Source organism: Pseudophryne corroboree, chromosome 8, assembly GCF_028390025.1.
Source record: "Pseudophryne corroboree isolate aPseCor3 chromosome 8, aPseCor3.hap2, whole genome shotgun sequence".
Taxonomy (NCBI): Eukaryota; Metazoa; Chordata; class Amphibia; order Anura; family Myobatrachidae; genus Pseudophryne; species Pseudophryne corroboree.
In genome coordinates, this window is record NC_086451.1 from 40381213 (window position 1) to 40394996 (window position 13784).

Here is a 13784-nt window from a genome sequence, read left to right on the forward strand (position 1 = left end):
AACTGCTAACCTTTCGGTCGCACTTCTGCTAAGCTGAAATACACTCCCAGAGGGGGGCGGCTTAGCGTTTGCACTGCTGCTAAAAGCAGCTAGCGAGCGATCAACTCGGAATGAGGGCCATACTCACCTCCTGGGAGTATATTGGCTTGAATCATTCCACGGTTGTGAGACACTGCTGGGCCCCCTAGATGGGATAGCTTCTCCTGGTACGTCTTGCTGATCTGGCCCAATAGTTGCCTACCAATCTTGGTAGTAACCAGCTACCAGTCAGCCCATCCACCTCCTGTGGGTACACTGGGTCACTGGTCTGTGGGCTTCTCCTGCTTGGGGATGGGCCCACCGCTGCTGGAAGTAACTGCAATTCCACCGCCAACAAATGGCCTCCAGCAAATGAACTGCATTGGTAAATGAAGCAGCTGCTTTTAACAGATCAGCCCTTTACAGGGATTGGATGACATTTCAATCCAGCCTGTAAATGTGTCCAGGTATAGCCTTAATCCCTGATAAAATCAGTGCCTGCACGTCTGGTAAGGGCCCTTCCACAACAATGGACATTTAATTAGGTCTACAAAATGGCTTTGGAATCCATTGTGGGGGAGAATGAGGGGGGTGTATGTGCTGGTAATCTGAGGCTGGCTTTGTGGAATGTCCCAGTCTCACACATTTTATACTAACAAATAAACATTGTATTACAAACTATAACACAATGGCCCTCATTCCGAGTTGTTCGCTCGCTAGCTGCTTTTAGCAGCATTGCACACGCTAAGCCGCCGCCCTCTGGGAGTGAATCTCAGTTTAGCAGAATTGCAAACGAAAGATTCGCAAATTAGCGAAGAGAAAATTCTTAGCAGTTTCTGAGTAGCTCGAGACTTACTCCTCCAGTGCGATCAGTTCAGTCCTTTTCGTTCCTGGTTTGACGTCACAAACACACCCAGTGTTCGCCCAGACACTCCCCCGTTTCTCCAGCCACTCCCGCGTTTTTCCCGAAAACGCCAGCGTTTTTTCACACACTCCCATAAAACGGCCAGTTTCCGCCCAGAAACACCCACTTCCTGTCAATCACACTACGATCGGCAGAACGATGAAAAAACCTCGTAATGCCGTGAGTAAAATACCAAACTTCTTAGCAAATTTACTTGGCGCAGCCGCAGTGCGAACATTGCGCATGCGCAGTTTGCGACAAATCGCACCGAAGCGAAGAAAAATAACGAGCGAACAACTCGGAATGAGGGCCCATATTCAATACCTTATGTATAAACACTCAGACATTCTAGAACACACATATCAGGCTAGATATATTGGTGGTCATTCTGACCTGATCGCACGCTGGCGTTTTTCGCAGCACAGCGATCAATTCATTACTGCGCATGCGTATGCACCGCAATGCGCAGGCACGTCGTACGGGTACAAAGCGGATCATTGCTGAGCGATGGATTTAACGAATCCATTCGCACAGCCGATCACAAGGAGATTGACAGGAAGAGGGCGTTTGTGGGTGGCAACTGACCGTTTTCTGGGAGTGTTTGTAAAAACGCAGGCGTGTCCAAGCGTTTGCAGGGCGGGTGTCTGACGTCAATTCCGGGACCAGACAGGCTGAAGTGATCACAAGGGCTGAGTAAGTTCAGACCTACTCAGAAACTGCACAAAATGTTTTTGCAGAGTTCGGCAGCACAGGCGTTCGCACACTTGCAAAGCGAAAATACACTCTCCCGTGGGCGGCGACTATGCGTTTGCATGGCTGCTAAAAGTAGCTAGCGAGCGATCAACTCGGAATGACCCCCAATATTCAATACCTATGTATAAACACTCAGACATTCTATAACACACATATCAGGCTAGAGATATTGTTCACTGATAGGCACAATACTTATATAGGAAGAGGGATTATTTCTCACATCTAAGGCATATAGCAAACTGTAATGTATCTAGTAAATGACAGGTCAGAGATTAACCATATACTGTCCAGTTAATGTCCGCCACATTAGGCAAGGCAAAGCTCCATAGTCACTGCAGGTAGTGTGCGGCATACTATAATGTACAGTTATAGTCTCCCACTATACGCACTGAATGTAGAAACAGGCTGGCAAAAGTACTCCTCACGAGCCAGCTGGGCACGGAGTCCGTGACACCTGTATCACACTCCCACCACCTGCGCGGCATCACACTCCCTCCCCCTGCGCGGCATCACACTCCCTCCCCTTGACCTGCGCTGTACCACGCCCCCTCCCCTTGACCTGCGCTGTATCACACTCACGCATCACACTCCCTCCCAGAGCCGGCCCTAACCAATATGATGCCCTAGGCAAGATTTTGTCTGGTGCCCCCTAGCACCACCGCTGGTTCCGCCTCTGACCTTGCACCTCTTTCCCAGCACCATCACCCCTCACCCACAGCAGTCCTTATTTTGGGGTTTGTACCCCCTATATTTTAAATAGGAACAGTTAGCACATTTGGTGCACAGCCCAAAAAGGGGTGTGTTTTTGCTGGCAAGGGGCATGGCCACACAATAGTAACCCCAATTCCAATTACACCACACAGTACTGCAACTTTATTCACATTTGATCATGTGATAGTGTCCATAATTCATATTACATCCCACAGTAGTGTCACTTTACCTTATAAACGTTACTCCTCACAGTAGAGCCCATTGTTCATATTACATCACACTGAATTGCTCCTTATTCACATTACACTACACCCTATTGCTCTTTATTCACATTAGACGACACAGTAGTGCCCTTTCTATACACATAATGCCACACAGTAATGCCCCTTACACATATGAGACACATTATTAATGTCCTTATAAACATAATGCGCCTTACACATTATGACAACCTTTATTAATGCCCTTTTACATGTAATGTCCCTTACACATATGCCGCACATTATTAATGCCCTTATACACATAATGACACACATAGTGCCCCCTACACATTTGCTGCACATTATTAGTGCCCCTATACACATACAGTAGTACCCTATTACACATATGCTGCACATTATTAATGCCCTTATACACATAATGACACACATAGTGCCCCTTACACATATGTTGTACATTATTAATGCATTTTTACATGACACACATAATGCTCCTTACACATATTCCGAACACTACTGCACAACCAACCTACTCACATGCACACAGCACTCACACTGCCACTAACACTGTGACCTCTGCCTCTGCTTGAATACAGATGTGTCCTCATAAATCTTGCCTCAATGCTAATGTCGGGCACATTTTTTTTAATGAAAATGCATCTTATTTGCATTGCTATGTGGCTGGGATGCACAAGCAGCTTCTACTGATTAAAATATGCAGCATGCCTATATACTGTGTGAGACTGTGGCTGTATCTGCATATGAAATGCTACACATAGAATATAGGCATGCTGCATATCATTTTAATCAGCAGAAGATGCTGATGCCCCTAGGTATATCAAATGCCCTAGGCAATTGTCTAGTTTGCCTATGCCTATGGCCGGCTCTGCTCCCTCCCCCTGCGCTGCATCACACTCCCTCCCCCTGCGCTGCATCACACACCCCCGCATCACTGACACACATTCCCTCACCCTTGCAATGTATTAAACTCTTCCCCTTGCTCTGACTGTATTACACACACAGGCGCACACTCCACCTCAGTTCAGTCCTTAATATAATAAGTATATGAGTAAATGGCTGTGCACCTTGAATAAAGAGGAAAATTGTTTTAATCCATTTCCAAATATTTACTGTTTCATGTAGAACTTTCTGCGTGTCCTTTGGTCACTATCCACATCAATTCAACACCCCTGATTTATTGTACATGCACCACAGAGTAGCTAATGATTATTAAATACAGGCACAATTCCCAATACGGCAGCAGCAGGCTGTGAGAACCAGTACAAAGCCGGCCGTTACCACCCCTGTGGTTTACTGACCTACGGTCTCCTGACATACAAGTCACACACACAGACAGATGCTCACATGCACTTCACACACAAACAGAAGCTCACATGCAAGTAATAAACACTCACATTTAAGTCACACATAGTCACATAGACACACAGGCAGGGGGGGTCTGGGACTGAGGGTCGACAGCACAAAGGTCGACACCTTAGGTCGACGCCAATTGGTCGACACCTTAGGTCGACGTGGACAAAAGGTCGACATGGAAAAAGGTCGACATGAGTTTTTTATGTTTTTTTTGGTGTCGTTTTCTTCGTAGAGTGACCGGGAACCCCAATTAGTGCACCGCGTCGCTTCGCTTGCCATGCTTCGGGCACACTTTACCGTTCCAATCATAGTCCACGTGGATCGTTAAGTATGAAAAGGTTCAAAAAAAGAAAAAAATCGTGAAAAACTCATGTCGACCTTGTTCCTGTCGACCTTTTGTCCATGTCAACCTAAGGTGTGTCGACCAATTGGCGTCGACCTTTGTGCTGTCGACCTGGAGTCCGGATACCGGCAGGGGCATAACTAGAACTTTATGGGCTCCATAGCAAAATCTCAGTAGAGAGAGGGGAGTAGAGAGAAAGAGGGTGCCAGGGGGAGAAAGACAAAGGAGTGAGATAGATTAGATAGATTAGATAGATTAGATAGAGGAGGGTTTTCATTAAAAAAAAAAAAAAAAAGAGGGAATGAGAGAAAGAGTGAAACAATATCAGGGAGAGAGAGAGAGAAAGAGTAGCGAGAGAGTGTGTTAGGTAGAGAGGGGGGTGAGAGAGAGAGCAAGAGAGACACTACTTGACTACAGCACAGGACGTGGGTGGAGACATAGATGGACGAATCGGACAAGGGAGATGGACGGACGGGGGCATGGGTGGACAGACGGACGGACAGAACGCCATATGGAGGCACAGACAGATGTTGGTGGCATTGATAGAGCACAATATGGGGGCATGGATGGACAGAAGGGGGCATAGACACACGAACAGAGAGCACCATATGGGGGCACAGACAGATGTTGGTGGCATTGATAAATGGATAGAGCACAATATGGGGGCATGGATGGACAGAAGGGGGCATAGACAGACAGAGCACCATATGGGGGTATAGACGGATGAACAGGAGGGGACATAGATAGACACATGGATGGATGGATGGGAGGAGAAATAGAGGGAGAGACGAGCAGACAGAGCACAATGTTGGGGTATAGACGGACAGATGGACAGGAGGTGGCATAGACAGACAAATGGACAGATAGAGCACCATATGGGGTTTAGACAAATGGACGGGAGGGTGCATAGATGGACAGACATGGCTGGATCCTCTAATTATACAAGGTGTAGGGGATGCAGCTATAATGAGGCTTATTGGCTTGAGGGGGTCCTGAAGGCCATCCCACTTCACTCTCTAAAATGTATTTATTATTTAATTTCATTTATTTTTATTCATTTTTTTTTATTTTTACTTACTGCTGCCACACCAGGTTCGGGGCACTACCAGCAAGTATACTTATTGGTAGGGAGGAGGGAGGTGAGCCGCTTGTTCTAGAGAATCCAGAAGCGTGGCTGCACCTGCAGTAGCGGCTCCGGCGGTGCGCGGCTGACGGAAGTGACAGTATATATGCACAATTAGTACACGTCCCTCAGCCGTCCTCCTCCCTACCAGTAATTACACTGCTGGCCCCGAACCCGGCATGGCAACAGTAATTAAATATAAAAAAAAAATTAAGAGAAAAAAAGGGTGCATTGGGGTTGCCTTTTGCCCCCCCACCCTCCCCCATTAGCCGCTGGGCCCCATAGCAACTGCATCCCCTGCACTCTATATAGTTTTGCCACTGCACCAGTGACGTGTGGTGGGGTGAGGCAGAACCTTTCCTGTGTTGAGTAACGTTTGTGCCAGAGTTTTGACTGTAGAAAGTGCCATTTAGCTCAGCGCACATCCCTGCACTGCACACAGGCTTTCCTCCACGCTCTATTACAGTACTGTATCTTATAAACAGCAGTGTCTCACTGGCTGGGCTGGCCCTGTGTAGCCTCGCCCCCTGATGAGTCCTGTGTAGCCACTTCCCCTCCTGAATCTCCTGCCCAAACCACTTTATACAGTGTAATAGGAACAGTAAAATTACTGCATTACAGTCCTGTCTATTACTATTGTTGGAGCGTGCCCTTTTCTCATTGCCGTTTTCTTTTCTCTCGCTAATTATTATTATTATATTAATTACTATCCTACTTCTCAATTTTATTGTCATTTATGTCTTAAGTTATGAGTGTAAGGATTTATATTAGTGTGTGTGTGTGTGTGTGTGTGTGTGTGTGTGTGTGTGTGTGTGTGTGTGTACTGCATGTACATTTTCTCCTGTGCTTATGATTAAATAGTAAGGCACCAAGGGGGTCATTCCGAGTTGTCCGCTAGCAGATTTCGGTCGCTGTGGAGCAATCAGGTAAAAAATAGGCACTTCTGCGCATGCGGCGCAATGCGCACGCGCGTCGTACTATTACAACGAACGATGTAGTTTCACACAAGGTCTAGCGAAGCATTTCAGTCGCACTGCTGGCCGCAGAGTGATTGACAGGAAGAGGGCGTTTCTGGGTGTCAACTGACCGTTTCCAGGGAGTGTTCGAAAAAACGTAGGCATGCCAGGAAAAACGCAGGCGTGGCTGGGCGAACGCAGGGCATGTTTGTGAAGTCAAAACAGGAACTGAATAGTCCGAAGTGATCGCAAGCGCTGAGTAGGTCTGGAGCTACTCTGAAACTGCACAAAAAAATTTTGTAGCCGCTCTGCGATCCTTTCGTTCGCACTTCTGCTAAGCAAAAATACACTCCCAGTGGGAGGCGGCATAGCGTTTGTACGGCTGCTAAAAACTGCTAGCGAGCGAACAACTTGGAATGACCACCCAAGTGCAATACGCTGAAAGTAGCAGGGGATATATATATATCACACATTAATACATACATATACCAGCACACACACACACACAAACGTACATGCATACATGCACAAACTTACATACAGTTACACATTTATACATACAGTACCAGCCAGGGGCGTAGAGCAGACCAGCAGCACTAAGAAGGAGGGAGCTGCTGTGGTTGAGAATGTGCAGCTAACAGCTCCCTCCGGACTTTCTCTTCCTGTGTGCACTATGCAGAGAGAGCTATGGAGCTCTCTGTTAAAGCAGCTCCGCGATCGCTGCCGCGGCTATTGCTGAGACGGAGACACAGCTGTCTCCGTCTCTAAAATGAAAAAATCAGGTCTTCAGGAGGGGTTTCCAGGTACTCGGAAACCCCCCCTGCGTGCGCCACTGTTTATGACTCTGCTACTCCCGTCTCGCTGCTCCCAGAAGTGCGGCCCCATGCTCCCTTTTCCCTCTGTCCTGCCTCTCAGACACTCGCAGATAACCACTTCTTCTTCCAGCACAGAGGCGTATTAATGTCTAAGGGGGGCCTGTGTGCAGCGGCTCCCCTCCTCTTAGCAACGGGTCCCTTCACATCTGGCCTGGTGCTGGCAAGTTTTTCCCTCCACCTCCACAGCGCCAACTTCTTAGTGATATTCGAGAAGATGGAGTATGCTCACATGCGAGCAATGGCTCTGGTACAGTGCCTTTTTTCTGAAGACGCAACTGGGAAGAGAAAGTGGTGAAGGAGGAGGGACCTGCTTGCTGGCATCATGCAAGTATACTCTGGGTTCAGGGAGCAGGGTGTGTGGTGCGAGTCTCCCCTGGCCCACCATCCCCATTTTCACTCTGAGCCGCAGTCTCTCCTGTGCCCTTTTGCCAATAGATTGCAAGCCAGTCATGTCACCATTTATTGTCTACCATGTGCGCAGGAGCGGTTTTAGGCGCGGGAAAGCTGGGTGGGTGCCTGGGACACTGCGGCCTGCAGATGCACCCGCAGACACCCCACAGGCGCCCGGCCCTCCCGCACCACAGCTAATTGACCTCTAGTGTCTGTGTGGTGCTATGGGAGAGACGCCATGACGTCTCTCCTATAGATCTGAGGAGCAGGCGGCCAGAGACGGAGCAGTAGCGGTCGGAAAGCAGGAGCGGGGCTGGTGAGTATTGTGTGTTGCTGTTTTTTTTCTGTGTGTGTGTGTAAGCGGCGCTACTAGGGGGCACATCTACTGGAGACAAATCTACAGGGGGCACAACTACACTGAGGTATTACCACTGGGTGCATTACTAATGAGGGCATTGCATAGGAGGGGCACTTAATAAGTACAATGTGTCTAAGGGTCTACCTGTCACAGTGTGTATAAGGAGCTACCTGGCGCAATGTGTATAAGGGGCTACCTGGCGCAATGTGTATAAGGGGCTACCTGGCGCAATGTGTATAAGGGGCTACCTGGCGCAATGTGTATAAGGGGCTACCTGGCGCAATGTGTATAAAGGGCTACCTGGCGTAACGTGTATAAGGGGCTACCTGGCGTAACGTGTATAAGGGGCTCTTCTCTACTGTGGTGTAATGTGTGTAAGGAGTTCTAACATGGTATAAGGGGTACTACTGTGTGGTGTAATGTGACTGGCGGACACTACTGTGTGGTGTAATGTGACTGACGGACACTACTGTGTGGTGTAATGTGAATCGGTACTATTCTGTGGCCATGCCCCTTCCCTATGAAGCCACGCCCCTTATTTTTGACGCGCGCCTCCGGCGCATACTAGCCCTACGTTGCCTGTTGGGGCGGGGGGGGGGGGGGGGGGGGGTTGCCAAAGGAAACTCTTACCCTGGGCGCCTCGAGATCTAGAACCGGCCCTGCTTGTACGTCCCTGTTTTATGTAAGTCCTGTTACACCCACAAGCCAGCACTATGGCGTCTGACAAATGAACTACATTAATAATCAGTGACTGTTTGCACTCAGTACAAGCTTGTGTGCTCAAGACTCGGAGGCTGAAAGGGCTGGCATGGGACCGGCCTTGTCCGGAAATTCTGTTCTCTGGTTACAGCGGCAGTGCTCCATAGATACACATTGCCACAAAAAGCCAAACAGTCAAAAGATGAAAGTGATCTTTCAGTTTATTTGGTTTGGGATTAAATCACACCCAGAAATGGAATCCGCTTTGCCCTTTACATACTAACATTTGCATATCATAAAGGGGTTTATTCAATTGCACAGTGAATACAATAATTACCTACACTTAAGTAGTGTTATGATAAACTGTGCAAAATAGATCAGGTGTCTTTATTTTCCTCCACGTTATTAACTTAAAAATACAGTTCCTCTTACAGGAAATGAAATGTTATACGTCTAGGAAGAATCTCTGCTTTGGTTTTTGATAAGCAGTAAACGGTCATGTGATTTTTTTTTTTTAATGCCGGCATCAATATGGCAAATAGCAGTGGTGTAGTTCAGTAGTTCTCAACCCAGGGTACTAGTACCCCCAGGTGTACTTGCTGTGGCTTTCAGGACTACTTGAAAAACACTCTGTAATGGTAAAGTGAACATCAAGGTAAAGTCATCGTTGCCCACCCTCCCTCATTCTGCAGGAGACTCCCTGAAATAGCAGCAATCTCCCCGACTCCCTGAATAGACCAGCAATCTCCCTGATTGCCCCTTACCCCCCATTATGCAGCATACTGTAGTTGCCTACCATCCCTCATTCTGCAGGAGACTCCCTGAAATAGCAGCAATCTCCCCGACTCCCTGAATAGACCAGCAATCTCCCTGATTACGCCTTATCCCCATTATGTAGCCGTTATATTCTTGGGTAAAAAAAAAAAAAAAATAATAAGAGATACATACGTTCAGATGGGCTCATCGGTGCCATTTCCCTGCATTGGTTATAAGGCACAGTGATCCCTATAGCTACATGCATTTTAAATTTGTAGCCACTTACAGTATATGGAACCTCTTGTAAAGCACAATACACAAACAAATCCTGCAAAATATCAGTGTCATTTCTTCAACTAGTAGAACTTACTAACTTTGGGGCTCAGATTTACATTTGGAGGTAAGTCATGTTTATGACACAACTCTCAGATGTAGCAGTAAATATCCGCGCTGATAGGTGTTACTTTCACAGTCTCCCTGAAATGCTTTTTCAAAAGTAGGAAAGTATGGGTAAATTTACTCTAATCTTGTGTCACTTCTTTCAAGTCTAGCACACATATTGCCTTTATATATAGCTACACCAGGGCTGGTTCCGGGGCTTCTTGCGCCCCGGGCGGCATTAGGGGGTGTGGCTTCATGCAGGGGGCGTGGTCAATTACGCCTCCTGTACTGTAGTAGGAAGTGCGGTGCGCGATGACGTCATCGCGCACTGCACAGCAAAGGTCCTCTCCACGAAAGAAAACTAGACGCTAAGCATCTAGTTCCCTTCGTGGAGAGGACCTTTGCTGTGTGGTGCGCGATGACGTCAACGCGCACCGCACATCATTACAGTTAAGGTCCTCTCCAGGAAGGGAAACTAGATGCGTAGCGTCTAGTTTCCCTTCACAGCGGGCAGCCCACGAAGGGAAACTAGACGCGTAGCGGCTAGTTTCCCTTCACAGCGGGCAGCGGGACAGACGGGCAGCGGGGGGCACAGCACAGCAGCAGCGGATCTTGCCATGGTGCGGCGCCCTCCGGATGGCGCCGGCGCCCTCCGGAAGGCGGCGCCTCGGGCAAAAGTCCTGCTTGCCCGTGGCAAGATCCGCTACTGTGCTACACTTAATAGGCATACCATACTATCCCTTTAAACTGGGACTCTCATGGATTACATAAATTCTGTGGCTGATTAAAACCAAGTGAAATGTAAGCTTGACGTCAGCCAGCCACAGAACCTGTGTAATTAGTGTCCCAGTTTAAAGGGATAGTATGGTAAGACTACACTTAAACATTCCTATCTAAAATTCAGCACAAATGTGTTGTTTTGCAAGTGTTGGGAGTATAAATAATGCAAATTGACTGCCAGGGGGCACCCAGGTGAAAAGTAACTGGAATCACGGTTGTAGTTGTTAGTAATCCTTGTTTGGCTTTGTGTTTTACACAAACAATGCAACAAAAATGATTAAAAAATGAAATGAAGCACAGGAATTTTATATAAATCAGTCAGTTATCATTAAGTTTAGAGTCAATAAAATTCACGGTTCTGAAACAGTTTCTGTTCTGAACGAAATTAGAGTTATAAGGAAAGCACAGACTTCTGACATTCCAACATGACCCCTTGAGATACTGTAATTAAGTCAGCCCAGATAACTGCAATAGTAAACTAAGTGATAAGCTTGTGATAGAGTATTTGGTACAGGGTGGGAGTGCATTGGAATACAATACACAAGTCATACTCTGGATAAGATATATTATTCCTAAGCAGCACTAACATTTTAGACTTTTCCAGACTTTATTTGCACCATCCCATGTGCAGTATAAATCCCACAGAATGCCCCCATTAGAAACCCCAGTATAATAGTTATAAGTTGTACTTACGTCTGTCCAGCTGCATGGTAAGTAACAGAGCTGGGAGCATCCACAGCCGACACCCAGTCTATTCTGCATGCATGAACTGCTGAATGGTGGGTGTGGTATCTGAGTATAATAAAACACAAACACAATATAAAGAGTAACTGTGTAGGTGCACCAAAGACCTACATTCTAAAGAAAATAAATACATTTTTATTTGTAGTCTTTAAAATGATATATACAGTGTATCAAAAAAGGTGAGATATATAAAAATATAGAGTGTGAAAGAAAATAGAATTTGTGTACTGAAATGCATACCTCCCAACATGACCCTCTCCAGGAAGGACACAATGCTCTGCTCCTGGACTTCCCTCTTAATTTATGCTTGCCATCACCTGTTCTGAAACACCTTTCTTATCCATTACCCTGTTCAATACAGGTGTCGGCAATCATAAATTAAGGAAAAGTCAAGAAGCAGAGCATTGTGTCCCTCCTGGAGAGGGTCATGTTGGGAGGTATGGAAATGGGATACAGAACTTGTGGGCGCTGCCTGCTTCCTCTGTGTATTTCTGTGCAATAAAGGCTGAATACTCCTCTATACATGGTCTTTTGTGTGTCACTCACATGTATTGTATGCGTTGCTATGGATGGCTCTGCACACACGGCAGGGAAATGTTATTTACAGAAGTTTTTATTAAAGGAAGTATACAAAAAAAAACACAAATTACATGTTTCGGAAACATGCAGTGCTCACAGGGTTTGTAATCCATTTTAATACACATATTCTACATACAGTATTTCTTTCACACTCTCTATATTGTAATATATTTCACCTTTTTTGAGATACAGTACTGTACATGTCATTTTAAAGCATACCAATAAACATAAATGTATTTAATTTAGCATTCAGGTCTTTACTGCACCTACACAGCATACTTGCCTGCCCTTCCGCAATGGTAGATGCTAGAATCAAGTGGGCTAAGGGACCTTTTCCGTAAGGGGGAGGGGTTACGACGCAAGGGGGAGGAGCTATGCCAGCGGGATAGTTCCTCTACTATCCACGCCACCAACTATTACCTTTAGTAATCAGGTGGCGAGCGAAGCGAGCCACCGAGCCCGAAGCGTGGCGAGCGAAGCGAGCCCGCGAGGGTACTTTTTGGGTACCCTGTTCGCCCGTAGCTCCTCCCCCTGGTGACGTGTCTCCTCCCCTAGATACGTCAGAAGGTCCCTTCTCCCACTCCAATATAGAACCAACCCTTCCGGAATGGCCAGGAGGCTTCCGAAAATCGGGTGAAACTGCTTCGTCATCCTACTCCAGAAAGTAGGCAAGTCTCCCAAAGCGGCGCAGCCCCCGCAACCTTAGAGCACAAGTGGACGGTCTGAGGCCGGTGCCGTAACTAGACATTTTAGCGCTGTGTGCAAGAAGCAGCATCGCCGCCTGTCCGCCAATATTTAAAACAGGTCCAGTGCACGTCGTAGGCGCATGTCAAAAATATAGGGGCATGGCTTAATGGGGAAGGGACTTGACCACAAAAATATACCAATTTATATTACGCTGCACAGTAGTCTCCATTACTCAAATTATGCCGCACAGTAACGCCACTTACACACATCACACCATGTAGAGCCCCTTTTATACATTACGCTAGGTAGAGCCCCTCTCACACATTACACCAGGTAGATCCCCATTTTACAAATTGCAGCAGGTAGAGCCCCCTTTTACACATTACGCCAGGTAGCGCACCCTTTTACACATTCCGCCAATTAGAGAAATATAAAATAACATTTTTGTTTAAGCATCACTCACCAACCCAAGCTCTGTGACTGACGGCAGGTGGGCAAAAGGTCACCGGAGGTCTGACTCCAGACTTGCTGGGCTGCTGCTGCACTGGGAGCTGGAATGCCTCTTATGCAAACCCCCATGTCATCATGTCTCTCCCTGGAGACACTGCAGGAGGGTGGAGCATCCAATCCGGGATAAAGGTGGCGCTGTTATACAGAGGGAGCGAGGAGGAAGGAGAGAGTGTTATAGAGAGGGAGAGACGAGGAAGAGAGTGTCATACAGAGGGAGCGCGGAGGAAGGAGAGAGTGTTATACAGAGAGAGAGGAGGAAGGAGAGGGTGTTATACAGAGAGAGAAGATGAAGGAGAGGGTGTTATACAGGGAGAAATACGAGGAAGAAGAATGTTATATGGAGGGAATGAGGAGGAAGGAGAGGATGTTATACAGAGGGAGAGAAGAGGAAGGAGAGAGTGTTATACAGAGGGAGATATGAGGAAAAAGAGAGTGTTATATGGAGGAAGCGAGGAGGAAGGCGAGAGTGTTATACAGAGGGAGTGAGGAGGAAGGAGAGGGTGTTATACAGAGGGAGAGAAGAGGAAGGAGTGAGTGTTATACAGAGAGAGATACGAGGAAGAAGAGTGTTATACGGAGGGAGCGAGGAGGAAGGAGAGGGTGTTATACAGAGGGAGAGAAGAGA

General features: G+C 47.1%; 1 protein-coding gene across 2 annotated transcripts in view; it reads right to left on the reverse strand.

The window, feature by feature from the left end:
* Positions 1-11683, reverse strand: part of LOC134948351 (histo-blood group ABO system transferase-like) — a 97068-nt gene extending 85385 nt beyond the window's left edge. Inside the window, exons 1-2 of one of the 2 annotated variants that reach the window (XM_063936278.1) lie at positions 11624-11683; positions 11333-11431 (exon numbers count right to left, since the gene is read on the reverse strand). In XM_063936278.1, coding sequence (XP_063792348.1) covers positions 11333-11372 — 40 coding nt within the window. In that variant the 5' untranslated portion in view covers positions 11373-11431; positions 11624-11683. The remainder of the gene's footprint in view (positions 1-11332; positions 11432-11623) is intronic. The other variant, XM_063936277.1, reaches the window with a different exon arrangement.
* Between the last annotated feature and the right edge of the window lie 2101 nt (positions 11684-13784).